Below are 23,204 nucleotides of genomic sequence, written 5' to 3'. Positions count from 1 at the left end.
GCTCCTCAGTATAACTTTTTGGGTGGTCAGAATAGGCCCCTACTTCCTCTTCTCTCCGTGGAAAAGCTAGAAGGATCCTACCCTATATCAATTTGCCAAGTTACTAAAGGAAAAAAGAAGCCTAAAGTTGTCTTGGGCTTATGGCATTAGTTTCTTGGTTCTTTGGGCTCTGGCTGTGGGCCCCCACTCTCAGGCCTGGCACCAAAACAGGGTTTACTTGGTCAGTTTACCAACTCATGAGATCTGCTGGGGGCCCCACTCCCAATCGCAGCTTCTGCCAGTGACACTGTGAGTCTCCCTCCCCAGCTCTGCCAGTGAGTCCGTGAGTCTCCCCCCCTCCTCGACTTTCCCTTTGCGGTTTGCTTTCTGTACAAAGTAGTGGCTCCTGTGTGCTATGGAGCATGTGATACAGCCTTTTTCATGCCCACTAGCTCATGCCAGCTGAAGATTCTTCTCATCACCACCACACAAGGTAGGAGAATTATGACTTTATTTTTGCAGAGGTGGGAGTGGGGAGTGGGTTCAGAGGTGGTTGGAAATAGACGGGGTGGGTGGCAGCAGCAGCCTCTGTATTCTGCCTTTTGCAAGTGGGCTTGTGTGACCATATTACAGTGTGTGCAGCAGGCACCCATGCAGCTGTTTTGTCCTTTGAAAATGCTGGGGGGGGGGAGAGAGCTCTGCACCACCAGCCCACAGTGATGATGAATTGGTGCTGGACACCATTTTGCCTTCTCTTTTAGCTGGGTTCAGCCGGGGGGGTTAGGGTTGGGATTTGAGTTAGGGTTATCCTTACGGTTTGGGTTAGGTTAGGGACTGGGAGTGTTAGGGTTAGGTTGAAATTAGGGATTGAGATAGGGTTAGTGGTAGGGTTAGGGTTGGGTTGGGTTAGCGTTAGGGTTAAGGTTACAGTTGGGTTAGTGATAGGGTTAGGTTAGGGATAGGGTTGAGGTTTGAGTTAGGGTTAGTGTTAGGTTTAGGGTTTGGGTTAGGGTTGGTGTTAGGAAAATAATGATTTTTTATTTTTTTAAAATTTTCCTTTTATTGATAAAACACCAAAGTCCAAAAACTGAAACATACAAATCATAAACTGCCTTCTTTACAGCGAGAGGTGAGCCAGATCAACATTCCCATATCTCATTGAGTCTTGACACAGCAACCCTACTTGTCCTCCTCTACCCTGCAACCTACTTAAAGAGACAAATGAGCCTCTTCTGGTATGAACTGATAGTCACCTAGAAGCGTATCCATGGAGCATAAGCGGTATTTGAGGGGAATATTTCCCTCTCTGCCATGTATTGCAGCACTCCAAACCAAACCGCTACAAATTTACCATGAGCCTGCGATGTGTTTGTTATGCTAACTTGAGTGACCTGTGTCAATTTATCTAAGACCTCCTCCCAGAATGCGTGTATCACTGGGCACTCCCACCAGCAATGGAAATATGAGCCTATATTCCCACATTTCTTCCAGCACTCTGAGTTCAGAGCCGGGTTTATTTTGTTTAGTTTTTCTGGAGTAAAGTACCACCGAGTGATTAATTTAAAAAACTGCAGTCGGACATTATAATTTCTTGACTGGTTAGCATGGGAGTTCCAAATATCAGACCACATTTGATCCGGCAATTCCATTTGTAAGTCCTCCTGCCACCGTAGTTGATGCTTCAACACAGCTCGGTTCTCCAACCCAAGTAGCAATTTACAAAAATTCGCCATCAATCCTTTAGAGCGTTCTATGAATGTGCGTAAGATGGCCTCCAGTCCAGAATACTGCCTTTCAAAGGTGCCCTTGGACGCCATGAGTTCAATCAGGTTTTTCAATTGTAAATAACTGTGCCACGAAAATCGCACTCCAGCTTTTTCTTCAAAGTACGCCTTGTCTCGGATTTCCCCATCTATCACCAAGTCCGACAATCGAGAGAAACCCGCCTTCGTCCAATCCCTAAATGCTTCTGATTCCTGAGCTGGAGGAAACCACGTTTGATTCACATAAGTAGATAATGGGGAAGTCTCCGGAATTAGCTGCAGTCTCTTGCTGTCCCAGATCTTTAACATCAACGAGAGCCACGGATTCTCCCGAGCTGTTTTCGGCCGACGAGCGGGTGACATCCAGCATGTTTCATGTAGATTATACGGTGAAACATAATACTGCTCCATCCGGCACCAGACAGGAGGGTGATCCCTCTGAGCTTGTACGACCGCAGTAAGAATCGCCGCCGGGTGGTACACTCGTAACAGTGGAATGTTAATCAGGTACACTGACACAGAGTCTATCCACTGAAGTAGATATGATGAGATGGTTAGACAGTGTCATAGATGCAACGAACATGAAATTGAGCCAACTTCAGAGGACGGCGGAAGACAGGAAGGCCTGGCGTGATCTGGTCCATGGGGTCGCGAAGAGTCGGACTCGACTGTGCGACTGAACAACAACAAAAGCCATTTTCTTTAAGGAAAGTGATTGCTGTAGTTGGGAGATCACTTGTAATTCTGGGAGGTCTCCAGCCCCCACCTGGAGGTTGGCAACCATATTGTGTTCCAGCCTGAGTGCCTGTAGCTGTCCTTGAGTTCTCCTATAACAAGTTACATGGAGACAACCCAGAGCTGGGATGGGTGTGTGTGAATTCAATGGAAGATGGTGGGGCCATCCATCCAAGAAAATGTTCCCTCTTCTATGAGTTCTATGCTCACAGCCTTATTTCATGCTCAAAGGAAGAAACGGACACTTTTATGGTGATATATTGGTGTGGGGGGGTTCCTATTTGACACGCTGCAACCCAGGAAAGAGGAAGCGGTACACATAATACGGGGTGGTGGTGGATCTTCATGCATTTACAAGAGTCTGCTCATCGTGTGTAAATATAGGAAGAGGATATCTGTTGTTAAACAAAAAATGGACTCTTGCTTAACCTTTTTTGTAGAATGATTCCTTGTAGAGACTTTGAGCTACATCATATCTTTTTCATTGAGCCCTACATTCCCAAATAGAGTTGTGGCTTTGCAATTGTTGCTGACAATCCCTGTTTTAATGGCATCAGCTGAAATGGAGCTTCAACAAGCTGAAATTAATTAAGAACTATCTCAGGGCACAAACTGAATGCTTTAGCAGTCCTGTCAACTGAATCACATGAAGCACAATATGATTCACCATTTTTCTGTTGTAAAACAAAGTGAAAAGTGTTCTGATTACACTTGAGAACCAGCATGGTGTAGTGGTTAAGAATGGTGGACTCTAATCTGGGTTTGATTCCTCACTCCTCCATGTAAAGTCAGCTGGGCCCCCTCACAGTTTTCTCAGAACTCTCTCAGCCCCACCTACCTCACAAGGTACCTGTTTTGGGGAGAGGAAAGGTTGACAATTGTAGTCCTCTTTGGGACTCCTTAGGGTAAAGTGGAGTATAAAAACCAACTCTTCTTCTTCTACACGCACCTGGAGATATAACTCTCTTGAAAATGTCCAGGCCTTCACATCTCTACATGCACTACTTCCTGGTCACTCAGAGGATCTGGCTTTCTAGTAGTAAGTTTTCGTTTGCAAATATCATATGCAATTCATATTTAAAGGAATATTGTTATACAAAAAGAAATATATCTGTCATAACAATGTTACATCTAAATTAGATTGTTTTATACAAGGTAATAAAAGGTAATCAAGAAGGCATTTTTTATGTCTCTTTGCCAAAGTAAACAAATTGAAATGGAAAAGGGAGTGGTTAAAGAAGAAAAGATAGAACCAAAGGGGAGGAGCCAATTAGAAGGGGTGTGGCTAGAGGAGAAAAGGGCTGTACCAAAGGGAAAAGGGCCCCCAGTAATAGTTTCTTGCTCGTGGTGCACAAAAACCTGTAACCAGCCTTGCTTGGTCTTTCCCTCCATTCCACCACTGTTTTCTCCTTCAGTCTAGATAATGCCCATTCCAATACTTGGTTCATTTCCCTAGATGTTTCTTTTCTCCTATCTCTATATATGTGTATGGGACAAAAGCCTATCACACTGTGTTTATTATCTACTTGGGTCACTTGATTTGTTTTTTTCCTTCCACTTCACAAACTCCTTAGGAAGTAGATTGCTTTTGTATTTCATTTTTCCTACAGAATGCTCATGGGAAACTTAGGATGACTGGGAGGGGAACGCTCGCTGTTGTGTTAGCATATTTCAGAGCCACTACAATCCTACGTCTTTCAATGTACGGTTAAAGTACACAAAGCTATTTCTCTGAGTGTTCTTTTTCACTTGGGAGGGACTTGTTGAGAGTATTCTGTATTGTCTTTATAAAAAAGGTATTATGGAGAAATAGGCTAGGGAAAAGTCATCCTAACAGAATGGGAGTTAATAACTTGATTAAATTCCTAAAATTGGCATACTAGTGTCAAACTGTGTAACTGTATGGTCTTAAGGTTGCTTGTAAGGTGAGAGTTAACAGGATGCTTAACTAAAAGGTAGGAGCCAATCAAATAGTAAGGAACTGTCGTACGTAAATATTTTAGCACAGGAAAACTCATATAAGCCAATTTATGGAATATACGCTGCAATTACAATACTTCTGAGTACCTGTAGGGTTTCAACGAGGAGCAATATTTTATAGTGCATACTTGATTTTATTTTCTGTGGCTATTCAAATAGCGCAATAAGGTTGTATTTCAACCCCATGGTAGTTTCTTGCAGAATTATAAATGTGCCTAATTAAAAATAGGTGTAATGTTTGGCCTGCGTACGATGGAAATGCTTATTTCATTGATTATCGAAACCCTTTGGAATCAGGCTATTATCTATGGGAAGTATAGCTGAAAAATCAATGTGTCTTCTTCTTTTCTTCTTTTTTTGGCCATAATAGGTTGAAGGACATCTTTGCTTTAAAAAAAAAACACCCTGGTGAATCTTGATAAATAAATTAATATAAAATTTGGGGACAGGACTAAGTAATCATGTAATGTTTTTTGAATGGCCAGAAAAGAAATATTTAACACTTTGTATACACGTGTGCATGATTTACTCTTAGATATAACCTTGGATTTGCCTTCAGCAGCCAAAAAAGGGGTCAGTTTTTAGTAAAGTGGGTAATCGGACATAAATATAGACATTTCACATGATGTACCATGTAAATGTAAACCTTTGTAGTTACAAGTTTTTGTAGCTAGAGAATTGTTTTAAAAGGCATGTAATTTATTAGCTTTCGGTAGCTGCTTTATTGCCTTGCCGCACTGCAGTAATAAATAAAAGAAAGTGAACTGATTTTACAAATGGCACACAAGGTGCACATTTTGTGGAAAAAGTCTTTTTTTTTTAAGAATTGGCATTAAATCCTTTTTTTGTGATGACAAAGAGGCTAAGAGTGCAAACTGTATTTTCTGTTTATCGAAAACCAAGTCTTTTTTTCTCGAGGGCATTTTTTCCTATGATCATCAAGGGATTTCAAAAGCAATAAAGTGTGGAATCGTTGTTCGACTTGAACAGTATTAAAACTTAGGTTTTAATTTCAGTGAAGTAATAAGATTTGAACCTGTCTCACGTTACAGCACTGTAAGGCATTTAGCAATTGTATTTTAAAGGAGGTTTTTAAAATGCATCTCACTTGTAAGCCAACAGTCTGTCTAATAATTAATAGTTTCTCCTTGGTACGAGCTGTGTTTTTGGTATGAGCTGTCTTGGTTTTGTGAATAACAGATTATAATCATTATAAGGCTGTTCGTTCTTAATTAGCTTAAGCCCACAGTCACCTTTTTTATGCTCTGTTCTCCAATTGCTGTTTTGTGGTGATACATCCAACTTAGATTTTGGAAAATATATTGTTCCCGATAAACACATAAATCGATGAGTAGAATAAATAACGCATCTTGTTTACACATGACTTGCAAATACTAAATACTTCATTATTCAACCAAATACGATGGCATAAACTGCATGATTTCCTTGCATGTCTCTGGGTCCCTGTATGGCTTTGTAAAAGAGCCCAAAAAGATCTGAAATGTAAATCTCTGTACAATATTTTTTTCCCCTAGCGTGGTTTGCTTGCACTGAAATGATTAGGGCTGTTTATTCTTGTAATTGAACATGTTCCAAATGGTGAGCAGTGTTTTATCTTTGGAGCATTAAGCTCTGGTCTTCTAGGACAGTGTCAAATAGTGGCTGCCTCTATTAGCCATAAGGTTTGTTTCCTTATTTTAGTAGATGGCCCAGACTGTAAATATTAGAGGATATAAAATAAATCAACATATTATCCTAAGGATACAAAATGTAAGAGCTATTTATGGTTGGGAACCTTTGACAGATAGTTTGGATGAAGCGGATGATTGCCCGCCTTTTGTATCTGTCCTCCATTACTACGCCTGGAGGCAGTTTAGTGTTATAGTTGTATACTGATGTCAGGATTACTACTGAGTGGCTAGCAATGACAGATGTCTATAATTACAGGCGATGCTTCCAGTAGTTCAAAAGAGCCAGCCTATGTTGAACAATTATCTTATTTCTGGCCTGCCAAAGAGGAGTGTTCAAATTGCTGGTATTAGCTGCGGTGTATCTTCCACCTTCCCCTAAGGCTCTGATATAAATGTGCAAAAAGCACATTTATATATATATATCTATATATCTTAAAACACCGAGGCCCCGATCCAGAGTTCCCACAGGCAGCAGCAGCCTGCATGCTTGTTGTCTGTGCATGAAGGCTTCCCTGCCAAGCAGATGATCGGTGAGGAAGAGATTGCCTGAAATCACAAACACGTGCATGGCCGCCCAGTGAGCTCTGTTTAAAATGGACCGTACGGCTGTCTGTTAGGCAGCGTGTTCAAGGTACAGAAACGCCAGGCGCACCAGGTGTCACCTGCTGGAGTTCTTCCTGCCGAGTCCTTTCTGCATGTGAGAGAGACAGCATCAGATACTCAGTTCACGTGCAGAAACTTCTGAATGTGGGTCAGGCTTGCTGGGTTGGACAAACCATCTGCAAGGTTTCCTGTCCTGAGAGGACACCTGCACGATGGATCTCCTAAGCACTCCACTGACCAGGATTAAAACCATTTTCTCCTTTAAATGCTGGTTACTTTTTGGCAACTCATAAGAACATAAGAGATGCCAATGTTGGATCAGGCCAAAGGCCCATCCAGTCCAACACTCTGTATCACACAGTGGCCAGAAATACCAGTGCCATCAGGAGGTCCACCAGTGGGACCAGGACATTAGAAGCCCTCCCACTGTTGGCCCCCCCCCCAAGCACCAAGATGACAGAGCATCACTTGCCCCAGAGTCCCTATCTATACCTTGTGGCTAATAGCCAATGATGGACCTCTGCTCCATATGCTTATCTAATTTCCTTTTGAAGCCGTCCATGCTTGTAGCCGCCACCGCTTCCTGTGGCAGTGAATTCCAAGTGTTAATCACTCTTTGGGTGAAGAAGTACTTCCTTTTATCCGTTCTAACCCGACCACTCAGCAATTTCATGGAGTGCCCGATGAGTCAGTTCCTGCTCCGCTTTTTATGATGTGTAGACAAATGTTCATTTCGAACAAAACATAAAGGTTTCGGCGGTAATGCGGAGGTCAGCCACAAGGGTGATCTCTATATAGGAAAAAGTAAGAATGGAATGGCTGTTATAGAAAGGTCGGAGTAGATCATATTCATGATTCATGGTTCAATGTAAACCATCCAAGTTCAAGTAGGGAGGAAGTGAAGCCAGTGTGCAGCGGTGTTGTAGCCTGTGCTCTGGGCTCACAGCTGATGGGGTAGAGAGTTTGTGGGGCTCTAGGGATTAGAGCTGCACGTTGGAACGTCTGCCTGCCATTTGAAGAAAGGCCGTGCTCTTTGTGCTTAGCCTTGGACGCCACAAGCAAGGGGTGGCCACAGAGATCATCTCTCTCCCTGCAAAGACGAGTGGCTCTTCAGTCCTTTGGCCATGCTAATGTGCAGAAGTGTGATATTTCAGAAATGCGGAAATTAGCTACTGAAGGGCTATTCAATTTGGATGAAGTTGGCCAAAGCTGGAAAGTGTAGGTCTTTCCCCAAAACTTGCTCGTCTTCTGCTCTCCCCCCCAAAAACCCCTATCAAATGAAGACACAATCCCAACTGATATTTGCTCCATTTGTAACTAGACCGAGGTCCCGAAATGACAAGAGCAAGAGGACGAACTTTCTCGAGCTGACTGTCCGTTTCGACCTTTGTCTTTGTCAAACGTCCTATTAAAGATACATAATCTTAATAGTAGGAAAACAGCAGTGAGAAGGAATTTACAAAAATTTAATATGTATCTTTAATAGGATGTTTGACAAAGACAAAGGTCGAAACGGACAGTCAGCTCGAGAAAGTTCGTCCTCTTGCTCTTGTCATTTCGGGACCTCGGTCTCCTGACGAAGTTTTTCTATTGGAACAAAATCATTAAAACTTTGAAATGTATTGTTAAGAAAAAGAACTTGTTCAGCAATATGTTATTTTGTATTGATATTTAATTGCTGGGTCCTTTGTTAGTATTTGTGACCATTTGTAACTAGGACAGCAGCTCCACACAAAGTTGGGAAATCCTAGTGAACCCAGCTTCTCTTCTGTGTTTTATTTGGAGTGTAAGGTATCAGAAATACATTCCTCCACTCCCCCTTCTGAAGGTACATGGAGGTGAGGAATCCCATGAAATCCCTGTTGCTGGCAGTTTTGATGGTGGACAGACTTCCAGTATTTTATTTCATTTCGCTTTATTTCCATATGAGCGAACAGCATTTTATTTCCCTGTGAGTGAGCGGCAACCAGTCAAGGGAGAAAATAGTGGCATGCACTCGGGAATTCTGTGGGGTGAGAGTTTAAACTGCCCTGTTGGTCCCAGTCTTTGTAGTAGTAAGCAGGTTCTGTGTTCTCTTGACCATCTCAGATGGAGGCCTGTTTTCTTTGTCCCATACAACTCAAGGATATTTGTGGAGGACTGACTTTCACCTCTTTGTGTGCCCGTAATCCTTCATCCGTGCTGGTGGCAGCCATTCTCCGGGTTGACATGGTTGAAATGGAGAATAACCCTCACTGAATTCTGTTCTCAAACAGCTGCTGCCATTCATTAACATCGATTGAGCTTTTATGGGTCTAGGATTTGGAGTTTTCATATGAAATGCGAGATGCAATGACAAAATGCTGGCATTATACTTTTCAGCTTCTCCTTTTTTGACCCATTGACACAGATCGTGCATGCATGCTTCAGTTGCTAGGGATTTTTCCCCCCTTGGGGAAATGCGTGAATCAAGGACCCAGACCTTTTGCTGGAAGAGGCAGCAGTTTGCACTTGCGTCTGCCATGCTCCACCAATGGCAAGGCGTTTATGCCTTTTGTACAGATGAATACAAAATGTGGCAAGGAAAGCATTCTTAAGAATAACACTACATAACATGAACTAGTGTGTTTCCCTCACTGTGTCCTGTGCATGGTAACGTGTTTCAGGGCTTAGGCTGGTGACGTAACTTCCTCTTGTCCACCATCCTAGTTTGGCTAGGAAGAGTAAATATTTGGTAACCCTAAGTTGTTGGATGACAAAATGCTTTAATGTTGTTTTTGTATTAGTGCTGATTTTCTGCAGCGAAGCCTTGAAGAAAGTTCAAGAAGTTGTAGGATCTTAAACATTTATGCCTGGCCTCCGGGCAATAACTTCACCACAACAGAATGAAGCTTTGCCACCCCCAAATCTTAACTCATTATTACAACCTCTATGAAGCACAGAGAATCAAAAATTTTCTGGTTTTTTCTTATTTGCACAGTGTGAAGGATTCATTGTTCTAGTTTAATTTGTTCATGCAGTGATTCTGAGTGCATTCCATACAGAGCTGTTATTGAATTTCTGTGGCTGTCATTATGTATCCATACAACCTTTAGGAACCCTCATTCTCAGTTTCCCAGTTTTATAATACGGATCACATTTTAAGGATTGACACAATTAGCTTCTGTTTCTAAACTAAACGTATCTGGGGGGCAAAGGTTTATATGAACGATGTAGTAGTGAAACTTTAATTTCTATAATGGTCATAACATGTTTTCTTGACCCATAATTAAATTGAAATACACCGGCTTTTACAATTTTGTCTCTGAAGTTGTATGTAACATCTCCGTTTCTCCTTTTCTTCATGTGGTAGCAAATAACCTTTTGATTACTTCAGCAATAAGAATAGATTGTTCTCTTTCCCCAAGCCCCCATAATCTAAAAATAATCAGAGGAACTGGGTGGAAAAGAGTGGATGCAAAAATAATTTTTAGAAAGGAATATGTTAGTCTGGAGATTTATTTTTAAGTATGTTCAGTATCAGTACCCCATCAGTAAAGTGAGATGGGGTAGATGCTTCCTTGAGGCAGCTGTTGGAGTCTTTCACTATCCACCAATGATCTATTAAATTTATTAGGGTAACATCATCCCCAATTGGGCCAGTTATTCCTGTGTTTGAAGTCCCATCTGTGCAGGAGGACTGTGTGTATGGTTGCCAAATTCATGACCTGTATCTTTGGCCACCAAATGAGAAGGGAGCTGGAGAAGACCCTGATGCTGGGAAAGACTGAAGGTAAAAGAAGAAAGGGACAGCAAAGGATGAGATGGTTAGACAGTGTTTATCGATGCAACAAATATGGGGCGTGATCAGACAACAACATCTGGGAGGCGCCCCGCAGCCGTCGGCAACCCGTTCTGCTTCACAGCAGAAGCGGAGTTAAAAGACACCGGGGAAAACCCGGTAGTAAACGGGTAGCGATGGGCCATGGATGAGGCCCTCCCTGGCCCCAGGCAGGCAGGGGTGGGGAGAGGCAGGGAGGAAGCAACTTACCCTCCCTCTTCTCCTGCCTCCTCCTGGCTGAATGAGGGCCGGAAGCGGGGCGGCCGGAAGCAGGGGCGGGGCTTCATCGTGTGCCCCACCCCCGTACCTCACCCGGGGGAACTGCAATCCCCCGTGATCCCCTCCGAAATGACCTCTGATGAAGTTGAACAAACGACGGAGGACAGGAGGGCCTGGCATGATGTGGTCCATGGGGTCGCGAACAGTTGGACTCGACTGTGCGACTGAACAACAAGAACAGTCTTCCATGTTGTAACAGCCCTAATGGCCTAGACTAGCCCAGTCTTGTCAGATCTTAGAAGCTAGGCTGGGTTGGTACTTGGATGGAAAACCACAGAAGAAGACATTGGCAAACCATGTCTGCTCAGCTCTTGCCTTGTAAACCCCACAAGGTGGAACTTCATGAGGTTGTCATGAGTTGGTGGTGACTGAACACACACTTTACCTTTCATCTTCCATGTTCCCAAGGCAGTTTCTTTGTGTTGGAGTGTACGAATATAATAGATACTTGTACAGATAGGACTTCCATTGTGGGGACATTGGCAGCAAGGAGGGGTTGAGCAAGCAGGCACAATTCCCAATACTATACTTCACATCTATATGTGCAAAAACAATCATACGGTATTGAGTGTATATTTTGAATACAGTAGGTATAGTATAGGAGAATCAAACTGTTCTAAAAATGTCTTGTGCAAAATGGAATAAGATTTAGAACATCCCAAGCTTTCGCTGTCTTTGATAGCCATTTTAATTCGAAGGACTTTTACCTTTGCGTACGGCGGAGTCTCGCCATCATGTTATCCATATACAGCTACCTAAAACGACTCTGTCACATGTTAAAACAAATCAGATTGTTGCTGTTAATGAGCTTTTCAATTTACTTATTCAGTGATTCAGATAAGTAGATTTAAGAGGTAATGATCCTGTTTAGCACTCAAGCTTTGCTGTCAGATTGTAGCAGTTGAGGGAAATCTCCTGGGACGAGTGTTGACACAGATCTTGATGGGATAATAGGAATCAAAGCTAATGCATGATAAAAGGAGTAGTAAGAGCTATAAGGATAACTGTGGATTAAAGGAATGCTCTTTAAGTGTGACGGCTCTTCCAGTGTTTTTATTTGTTAAACCCTGATCTGAATGCTAATTGACAATAGGGCAAAACACTACTATAGTACATTTTCTCTTGTTCTTTTTTACCATCTGGTTTTTGTTTGGATCATGGACACTGATTTGTGTTATGCAATAATTTTAGAAGACCGTATAATATATATGGTGGTATTTTAGTAGGAACAGCTGCTGCAGAATCCATCACAAGAATAGAGGAGTGCTTAACAGTTAAGGTGAAATATTTTTATCGGGCCAAATTTGGTATGAAAACTGTACTTAATTCTTGAACCTGATTTACATGACTATTTGATATCCGATTGATTTATTAATATAATCTGAAGCAAAGTATTTTAATCCCTACATTATCTTGAATGATTAATGAAAGCTAAAGATATGGGCAGTCTGAAATTTTAGAGACGACAAGTGGAAGTAGCACTCTTTGACAGTCTGTATGGTTTTAATTGATTGAAGGGGTAATGATCTACTGAAACTGGAACTTTTAAGCTGTTGAGAACTGTTTATCTATGATGTGTTTCTACACCTGATTTACATTGTTATTTGATACCCAATTAATTTATGAATATAACCTGAAGCAAAGTACCTCCAACTTTTGCATTGTCCTGACTGACTAATGAAAGCTATAAAACATGGACTTTAATTTATTCTCTGTACATGTACATGGAGCTGCAGTGGCTCAAGTGGTTAAGATGCTGAACTGCAGGCTGTGGAAGGTCAGTAGTTCAGCAGTTCGAGACCCGAGTTGCCGCATGACGGAGTGAGCTCCCGTCTCTAGTTCCAGCTCCTGCCAACCTAGCAGTTCGAAAGCAAGAAATTGCAAGTAGATAAATAGGTACCACTTCAGTGGGAAGGTAACAGCGTTCCGTGCGCCTTGGTGTTTAGTCATGCCAGCCACATGATCACGGAAACGTCTTCAGACAGCGCTGGCTCTTCGGCTTTGAAACGGAGATGAGCACCACAACTCTAGAGTCGGATTTGACTGGCTTTCGAGCAAGGGAACCTTTACCTTTACATGTAATGTCCTAATTGAAGGAGGAGGAAAAGATATGGGCAGTCTGAATTTTTAGAGAGGAATTGCAGGGTTACTTATTTAGAGAGAAGACCAGATGTTTCAGGACAAGGTGAAAGCTATATGGCTTTGTCAGTGTGAGAGCTGGATTGTAGGGAAAATATAACATATTATGTTTAGGCCTGCTAGTTAATGGGATTTTGAAAACTAACAGTGTTAAAAATGTGAAAGAATATTTAAAGGGACTAGATTGTTAATTTAGAAGAAATATATGCTTTCTTTAGCATAGTTAAACTGATAAGTTATGACTGTTTCTTTTCTGTTGTTTTATATTGACATAAAATAGAAATAGAATAATAATAGTATAGTACTGATAAAATGAAATATAGCAAGTAGAATATTGATGAATTGGTTTTACAAAGGGAATAGATACTTGGTTTAATAGTGTATGTTATTGAATACAAAATAAAACAAGGGGGGGAAATGGGAAGCTGTATGCAAATATGATTATGTGAGCGAGATATTCAGCTTGCTATTTTAAAATGTATGGCTCTTTTCTATGTAACTTGTTAAAAAATAATAATAAACTTTGCCCAATCTGGGCAAGTCAAAAAAAGAAAAAGAAAAAAGAAAACTGTACTTAATTCTTATCTATTGTTAGACAAGGCAAACCTTTCTCTTCCTCTTGATGACTTCTCTGTTATTTTGAAGCCGTGTCAAGTTTATCTTGCATATAAGGACTGTGAAATTAGCTCCAGATAGCAAATCTGGAACTTCTTTGAATGCAAGCAAATCTGGAACTTTTCTGAATGCATGCAATAGAAAGACAAAATTATTATTACTTAATGTTTATTTAACAAGTTATGTGGGGCACTTTCCAAAGTGAAATCTTAAGTATGATTCTAAGAATTACCGTCCGTCCTGTTCAACATTATTGTGTGTTAATTCCAGCAAATAGTAGAAAGTACACACTCATGGGATGCTCCTGTTCTGGCTATTGTACTCATAATTAGGGATGGGCACGAACCTTGTCACAAACCTAATTTTGTGATGAAATTGCCCAGGTTGTGTTTTGCGAAGCGAGGTACATGCCATCTAACCTCAACAACCCTTTCACAACCCTCCACATGATTATCAGGAGGTTCATGCAGCTCATCTTGGGAAGTGGGGAATGAGAGGGATCGCTGAAATGGCGGTGTGACCATCAGCTGTTAGGCTGAAATAGATGCAAGCCATTTCAACAATCCCTCTCATTCCCCCCCCCTTCCGAGTGGGGGGAAGCAAAACGGAGGGGTTTAATGGCTTTAAACCTAACAGCTGAGTGGGTCAGTCCATCAGCTGTTAGGTTTAAAGGGCTGTGAGCCATTAACCCCCTCCATTTTGTTCTCCCCCTATCTTGAAGTGAAATGGATGCAGCCATTTAACTCTTCTTGGGCACTCCCCCCCCCCCTTTTACTGCCGGGAGAAAGGCAGCCCAAACCAGCTGGTTCAGTTTGGGCATTTTTTGCATGGTTCGTGGTTCAGTTTGGGTACACCCTGAACTAAACTGGAATTTTCCGGTTTGTGCCCATCCCTACCCATAACGACCTCTTACTTGTGTTCCAGTAAAGTTATTTTTATTTATTTTAATAATGTATTTATTATTTTAAAAACCCATATTCTCCTGCATTTCCAGTTTCTGCTCAGTGAAGAATTGAATGGCAATTTGAAGTCTGACAGTACTACAAGCTAGTGTGATCTAGCCAGCTTGGTGTAGTGGTTAAGTGTGCGGACTCTAATCTGCGAGAACCGGGTTTGATTCCCCACTCCTCCACTTGCACCTGCTGATGTGACCTTGGGTCAGTCACAAGCTCTGGCACAGCTGTCCTTTAAAAAGAGCAGTTTGTGTCAGAGTTCTCTCAGCCCCACCCACCTCACAGGGTGTCTGTTGTGGGGAGAGGAAGGGAAAGGAGTTTGTAAGCCGCTCTGAGACTCCAAGTGAAGGGCGGGGTATAAATCCAATCTCCTCCTCCTCCTCCTCCTTCTTCTATAGAGTTAGGAGTAGGCAAATTCCTATCTCAGATCCCCTCAACAGTGAAGCTCACTGAGTGACCTGGTGCTAGAAATCCTGGCTCAGCCTAACCTACCTCGCAGGGTTGTTATGATGAGGGGAGCACTATGTACACCACCCTGAGAGCTCCATGAAGAAAGAGGGGGATAAATAAAGTAAATACTAAAATATGACATCGTAATTTGTTGTATGTATACTCTTGCATGCACACGGAAGCTTATATCCAAAATTATACTTCGTTGGTTTTAAATTTGACACTGGGCTCAAACTTTGTTCTGTTGTTTCAGACCTACACAGCTACCCAATTGAATCTATTTAAAACCCTATAATATTTTTGAAAGAGTTATTTATTAATTTATATTAAATATTTTACATTCCACACTCCTGAGCTCAGACTCCTGTGGCATCATGGCACCCAAATAAACACTTAATACAGGAACCAGTAACTGTAATACAGTAATAACAGTAATAGCAGTAATAGCAGTAATAACAGTAATACAGAAACCAGAACTGGTTTATCAGATGGAAAAATACTATTACATATCCCCAAGAATAAAGGAAGAGGAAATCTTCCTTAGTAGAGCTTGTGTAAAATATACAAATTTGTGGTTTCTGAAAGTTTTAATTTCTCAGATGGAACAGTGGGTCTAAAAATTGAGAATATACTTGATAGCATGAGGGAGTATTTTGTTTTGTTTGTTTGTTTTGATATTCTCAGAGGTAAATCCAACTAGACCTTCTCACATCATTGCAAACCAGTGTATTTTAGTGGTTTTTAGTGTTCAGGTTGGGTGAGGTGTTGGTGGAGGACATGAAGGATAGCACATCAAAGGAAACTGGGCAATTAGGTTCGAGAACATGCCATTCATATGCTTCCCCCCCCCCCCCACGAACTATGTATTTGTGCCATTAAGGATGTAATACTGGAAGTAAATCTGAACTAACTGATACATGCTTCTGGGTAAACACATATGTGCATGTTTGTAGTTTTCTTCCAATCATTTCACTTTGCTTGTCATCACCATATGCTGCTGGAAAGAAAATGACGGGCCTTCTCAGTCATAAAGCAGAAGTCCAAGAGCATTTTAAAAACTTACATCCTTATCCCAGCATGACCTTTCATGAGTCATGACAGCTCATTCTTGAATAGAAGTTGTTAGTCTTTAAGGTGCCATTGGACTTCTGCTTTATTTGCTGTAACAGATTATAATGGGTGCCTGTCTTGGAACTTCTTTAATTATGTCAGTAAACAGATGTTTCACCAAACTCTCTGTGTGAACTATCAGCCCATGGTTTAAGCCTTTAAATGTAATACATTTTTAGTGTAAACAGTAGAACTGTAGGATAAGGGGGGGGAAATCCCAATGTGCTTATTAATGTTGCCAACTTCCAGGTGAGGCCTGGATATCACTTGGAATTACAACTTATCTCCACACTGCAGAGATCAGTTCCCACGGAGAATGTGGCTGCTCTGGAGGGTGGATTCTATGGCATTATACCCTGCTGAAGTCACTCCCCTCCCCAAACTCTGCCATTCCCAGTGTCCACCCCTAAATCTCCAGGAATTTCCCTGTACTGGCCGGCTTGCTGGCTTCTGGTGGCAGGTTACAGCATCTCTCAAATTTCCAAAGATAGCAAGGCCAGAGGAGGTTTCAGAAGTCCAATGTTGTTCAGTCCAAGGTCACGTTTCCAGGAATAAATCAAGACAGTGTTGGCAGTTCAGCATCTGATGCATGTGTTGTGTTCACTCCTAAAATTGTCTCTTGGGAGGCTTTATAGCTGGACACCAAGATGTCATGTATACAGTCAGCTTCTCAGGAACAATCCTGGAAAGATTAATCTCCACTGTCAGCATTTTGCCGCCTAGCCTGTAAATCTGTTCTCAGCCTTCTTCTGCAGCATTCCAATGGTGCAGGTGATCCTGGAGGGCTGGGGGTAGGCAACTGACTTTCACCTGTTGAATTAGAGCTGGAAGCTGGAGGTGATTCTGAACCAGGCTTGCAAGTCCAAGCATGCCGGCATCTCATTGTCCTGGTGGTCAGTTTCTGTTGACTCTGGACTAGCTACACAGGGCCCTTCCTCCTCTGAGGAGTCCTCACTGTCACCGAGCCCTGGCTGGTCCATGACATTTTCAATCTGGAGTTGGCAACCCTATTCCTTATACTTTTTTTTGTGTATAGAATAATAAATGTTATGATAACTGTAGCAAGTCATTAAGATGCCACTGTTGATTTTTTTTTGTAGGTTTATGCCCGAATGTCTGAAGTTTTGGGTATAACAGATGACAACCAAGTTCTGGAAACATTTATGGCAAAAATGTAAGTTTTTATGCCTGAACTGTCTTCTGTTGTGGTTTGTGTGTTTGTCTTCCAAGTTAAATTTAAACACTGAATTTAATTTAAATGGTGCTAATGATCTCTTGGTTTTAAAAGATTTGTGATATATGTTTACAGTTGATATTCCATATTTGCCATCTTCTCTCCCTTGGCCTCATGGCTATTTCCCCCCCCCCCTTTTATATGTAATTACAGGTGCTACAAAATTTGCAAATAATGCTCTTATAACTTAAGATTTCCTCAGCCCAGACCGGCACCCACACTCTCAGATTTATAATCAGGATGCAATTTATAGTGAGATACATTTCAAGTTTATGTGGCTTTTATATCTTTGTGGTCAGGAATGTTCCTTGCACCAAACATCGGCCTTTTGTTGTTGTTAGTGCATGCTGAGAACATACAGGATCGAGTAGTCCTCTACTGTCTCCTTCCTGATCCATTCCTGAGTCACCGCTGCTTTGAATTGCTTTCACTTGAGTTCAATGGGATCAGGATGCTGCTCTTACACTCGTGGAGGAAACTACAGCAGCCACATCATGCTGATAAGGCACCGCTTCTTGCTTGACAGCTGCCAATCATCTCACTGTCGACTCTGATACTGTAGCTAAAGCAGCTTGTTAAAGTGCCCTCCTCCCCTAGGAGACCACACTGCCGACTGGTACATTGATAAATGAGCACTTGCACTCAGCCAGTCATGGGGCAAGGCTGGATGACACTGGCCCGTTCTGCATCTATTTTATTTTATTTATTCTTTGGATTTATATCCCGCCCTCCCCGAAGGCCCAGGGCGGCTAACAAGGGCATAAAATGCCAGATTATAACAATAAAACAATATAAAATACAATAATACAGAGTACTACAATTAATTAAAATTGGTAAAAATAAAATTGGTGCTCCAAATACTCACTCTGAATCATACAACCAAGGTGGTGTTCTAAAGATGTTATAACTGAACCACAACAGCGATATATGTCCCCACAACCCTGTCATCCGCTAGGAACGACCCGCACCCACGGTGGTAGAGTGCGGTGATGGAGAGGCGTTGATGGAATAGTGGTGGTGGCGGCTCCTACTCGAAAACCTGGTGGAAGAGCTCCTTTTTACAGGCCCTGCGGAACTGTACAAGGTCCCGCAGGGCCTGGATCTCTCCTGGGAGCTCATTCCACCAAGTTTACCAAACCCACCTGGAAAAGAAATTCCACTCTGCATTGCATGCCACTTACACTGTATTGATTGTCGGATTTTATGGTAGCGTCCACACACTCCATGCCAGTTTCACTACCTTTGGTCTCTCAGTTTTATGGTACTGTCTGCATAGATTTATGGCTGTTTTATGGCCGTTGAGGGGTGACTCTGCAGTCTGTACGGTGTTTGCCCGGGGTATTTGAATGCTGTTTTGAGCCGTATCTTTTTCTGTTCCAGTGTGGGTTTGGTAAAACCACAGAGTGAATGCTAGATGCAGAATGGGCCAGTGCCTTCCTCCTCTCATGGACCACAATTTCCAAGCATCAGTGCAAACTCTTGAATAAAGAATGAGAGGGGGTTTTTTTCCCCTGACTCTTCAAGGATGCTGCTTGTAAGTGGCAAGCAGATGATGAACTGAGTGGAAGAGAGCAGTTTTATATTTCCCTTTTTAAATGCCAGTCATGATAACAGTGCAAAGTATTTCGCTGTCTTGCTGCAGCAAGATCTTGCTGAACTTATTTAAAGTATTTATGTGCTGCTAACTTCCTGAAATTGTATGGGGCTGTTCCCAAGTGTAGAAATGCAATATAAACTTAAAAGCTCTAGCAAAAAAAAAAAAAAAAGTTAGTAGAAAAAACATCAATAAAACAGAATTTACCTAATAACAGCAACTAAAACAATTAAACAATCAGCACAATGAAACACCCGTGTGGGGACATCCTGAGGTTGAAAATGCCTGGCCAAATAAAAATATCTTAGCCTGGTGCTGACCGTCCATCAGTCTTGGGGCCAGGTGAAGTGGACAAGTGTTCCATAAGTGTGATGCCACAACCCAAAATGCCCTGTCTTTCACTTTTATTTATTTACTTCATTTATACCACACCTTTCTCCCCAGTGGGGACCCAGACTGGCTCACATTGTTCTCCTCTCCTCCATTTCATCCCCACCCTGTGAGGTAGGTCAGGATGAGTGTTTGTATCTGATCTGTGGTTGCTCTGCCGGCTTCCGTGGCAAAACGGGGATTCAAACCTGAATTGCCCAGATCATAGTTCAACACTCTAACTTCCACACACAGGCTGTCATGGTCATCCACTTAATTGGATGTAATGCCTGTGCAGGTTCATATGGGAGCAGGTACACTTTCCAGGTAGATCGGTCCAAATCTCTCTTTGGAAGATAAATAGCAACAAGGGAAGAGAAGAGAGTTTGTGTTCTGGGGAAAGTGGAATCTTTGTTTTCGTATTACTTGAATTTACAGAGCAATGGGGGGGGGGATTGGAATAGAGACCCGCCTGACCCCTATGCCTGTGTAACTCAAAGTTACACTGGCATAAGGGCAGATTACACTGGCACAGGACACTAGTGCTGCTGCACTGCTGAGTACCACCAGCGCAGGAGTCCCGCAGCCACATACCAGTGGAATAACAGCACAAACCCTGCCAGTGGCATAGATGTGGGCATTCCAGGGGGCACGGCGGCAGTTAGGCAGCTTCCAAAGCGTTTTCAGCATAGGGACACCCCACCCCCCCAAAAGCAGGCACAAAGTCGCACCAGCAACAAATTCCATGGGGGATATGGCATGGGTGGTCTCTTCCAGAGCAGCCGGGGGGGGGGGTAAAACTGGTCCTAGTGCACTGGCATGGCCCAACAAGGAGTAAGGGAGGGGTGGGGCAGGGTGAGGGAATAGATGTCTTCCAATAAAGGGATGGCTCGCCTCCACATTCCCCTATGTGTGGGTGGCATGGTCGCTGCAGCATCTAGTGGCAGGAACAGCCATCACCAGCCAAACTGGACAGAGTCTGAGAAAGCACTGCAGTGCGTGTTTTTGATGGAGCATGTGAGCATTGTCCTTGCCATCACCAGAAACAGCTCCACCACCTCCTGCCACCATGCCTTCTGGCGCATGTTTGCGGAATGGGTGTCTGCCCTGGGACATGCCATCTGGATGGAGATGTCCACTTTGAAACACTGGAATGATTCCTTTGGTCCCACTCGGAAGCATGTCTGAGCCCTCATGGCTGACGGTGTTGCTTATGAGCAGGCAGTGGAGAAGGGTCTGCATACTGTCTTGAAGGCTCTGAGTATCAGAGGCCAGAAGTCAGGCAGCGCAGAGTTGTTCAGTCTAAGGTTAGGGATACAGAAGTCAGGCAAAGCAGGGTCGTTCAGTCTAAGGTCAGAAGTCCAGAAGTCAGGCAAGGCAGAGTTGGTAGCATCTGTTGTACATGTTGCATTCATGCCTAACAGCCTCTCTTGGTAGTTTTTATAGCCCTACATGTAAGGGTCATGATCGCAACCAGTTACTTAGAAGCACTCCTGCAACTACTCATCTTCGTTATCAGCAAGTGGTTGGCATCGGGCCAGGAGGTGTGCACCTTGCCATCTTGCTTGTAGCTCTGTTCTCAGTCTCCCTCTATGGTGCTCTAAGACTGTAGTTGATACTGTTGGGCTGGAAGTGGCCAACTGAAGTTAACCTGCTGAATAAGGGCTGTAGAGTGTTGGTGGTTCTGCACCAGCTGTTGGCTGTGAATCCTGACTAGCCCGCAGCTTATTTTCCTGCTGGTCAGCTTCCGTTAACTTAACTCAAGGCTGGCTACACGGGGCTACTCTTCTCCTGAGGAGTCCTCGCTATTGCTGAGCCTTGGCTGACTCATGACAGTCTGCTGGCAGCAGAGATCATCATGTGAACTTAACTCACATGATGTGTTCTGGGAAAAGTTGAATCTTTATTTTTGTATTACTTGAACTTACAGAGCAATCCTGAAGGGGGGGCCAAATCGGAATAGGGACCCAATTGACCCCTATGTCTGTGTAACTCATAAGGGCAGATTACACTGGCACAGGACACATGGGTGAGGGACAGGGGCACATTGAGAAGCTGCTGGGTGACCTGTCTGAATGTCTCTGGGCATCCCACACACCCCTGCCCCTCCTCCTGTTGTGCCTCCAGTGGGGGCAGCACATGAGTTGGCATGGGGATGCCCTCGACAGCATGGCACCCTGCTGGATGCCACAACTAGCAGTGAGTGGGGGGGGGGCATCCTTACATCCACATTCTTGTCTGTTGTCACTATCTGGGGCCTTGTGCGCTCTGTGTGCAGAACGCCACCATGGGGTGCCTGCGGGGCTGACGAGTGATGCCCCCTCCCCTCTGACAGGTGGTCAGGGCTTGTAACGGAAGTTGATTTCTTTAAGGGGGAGGGCGGCAGAGGAAAACCATGGCTCCTGTGACCTGCCCCTCTCAGGCCCCGGCCAGTGACAGAAGCTTGGTTTGACCTCCTTGACTGATGTCTCCCATTAGTCCTGCCTGCCCTATCACCCCACCCCCACCTTGCAACAACACTGAAACAGAATGCTGTGGCGGAATCGCCATGGATGCTGCCATAGCAGCGCCTGGTAACAGTGTTGGTTCTCCCATTTGGCGGCTGCATAACTATCCCCCTTGGGACACAGCACTGGCACGACACAGGATTGCTCTGCCCGTTATTTTCAGTCTGTTGTAGTGTCTCTTCCTATGCTGACATCCTTTGTGTAGAAAGAGTGTACGTGCACGTGGCAGTTCTCTCAGTGAGGGTACTAACTGGTATTCTAGCAGTAAAAGTACACGCTGGGTGTTTTGTATATGTGTTTCCTATTGGGCATGAAATGGCCATAAAGTGAATCCTAAAAATGAATAAGGAACACTTTTATGACTCATCACACGACACTTCCCTTCTGAGAGTGAGATCTCATGACTTTAAAAAGTTAGCTGAATCTGCACATATATTGTCCGGAATGTGTGTGGATTTTTCCCAGTTGGACAGTTTCAGGTGAATGGAAGAGTCACCCTTGTACAGGTAAAAATCTTATTTATCGTCAGTTAGTGCCAAATTTCAAGTCTCACGTATGAATGTGTGGCAGAAAGCTCTCAAGTTTTGAATACTCTGTGAACTATCTCTTTTGATGTTATTGGGATGAATTTGTCGTCTAGATACTCTGGAGTATGTGCAGATTCTCGAAGCCCCTGCTTAGAACTGATAATAACTTGGTGAGGAGGGGAGGCATAAGGGACTTCATTCTAAATCTCTTCCATGTATTTAGACTTTATTGGTTTTTATAGCACTTAAAACCATAAAACTGGAAGCCTAAATATTTACACCAATCTGTTCCGTACTGAATTCCACATTAGTTTACAAGGTGTGCCTCTTAGTTAGATACAGCGAAAGTGGATACTTGACCATGAATAAATAGAGTTAAGTGATTTGATATTCCAGTGCCCCACTTAAATGAATACTCTACAGGGTTTATTATTATATTTTATGTATTAATCAAGCACACAGTAATAATCCCAATACAGTAGTTGTCATTAGGTTGCCCCTCTTCTTATTGTGCTGCAGGTTGTTCCTTGCCACTTATCCTGAAAGCTTATGCATGCACGTTTTTGCTAAGCAGTATAAGAGCACTTCACCCTGACTCGGGTGGCACAGTCTAGTCCACTCTCGTGAGATCTCGGAAGCTAAGCACGATGGGACCTGGTCAGTATTTGAACGGGAGACCACCAAGGAAGCCCAGGGTTGCTACACAGAGGCAGGCAATGGCAAACCACCTCTGAATGTCTCTTGCCCTGGAACCCCCTCGTAGGGGTTGCCATAAGTCAGCTGCTACTTGACACTGAGATAATAATAATAATAATAATAATATTAATAATAATAATAATAATAATAATAATAATAATAATAATTGTTGTTGTTGTTG

The 23,204-nt window shown here is 43.0% G+C and overlaps 1 protein-coding gene across 1 annotated transcript in view; it reads left to right on the top strand.

Moving 5' to 3' along the window:
• The window catches only part of RANBP17 (RAN binding protein 17), a 306,660-nt gene that overhangs the window by 143,294 nt on the left and 140,162 nt on the right, over positions 1-23,204 (top strand). Inside the window, exon 15 of the mRNA XM_015413703.1 lies at positions 17,197-17,270. Within this exon, the coding sequence (XP_015269189.1) occupies positions 17,197-17,270 (74 nt within the window). The remainder of the gene's footprint in view (positions 1-17,196; positions 17,271-23,204) is intronic.

This window comes from Gekko japonicus, unplaced genomic scaffold, assembly GCF_001447785.1.
Source record: "Gekko japonicus isolate JY-2015 unplaced genomic scaffold, Gekko_japonicus_V1.1 scaffold552, whole genome shotgun sequence".
Lineage (NCBI taxonomy): Eukaryota > Metazoa > Chordata > Lepidosauria > Squamata > Gekkonidae > Gekko > Gekko japonicus.
This window is presented reverse-complemented; position numbering and strand designations above follow the sequence as displayed.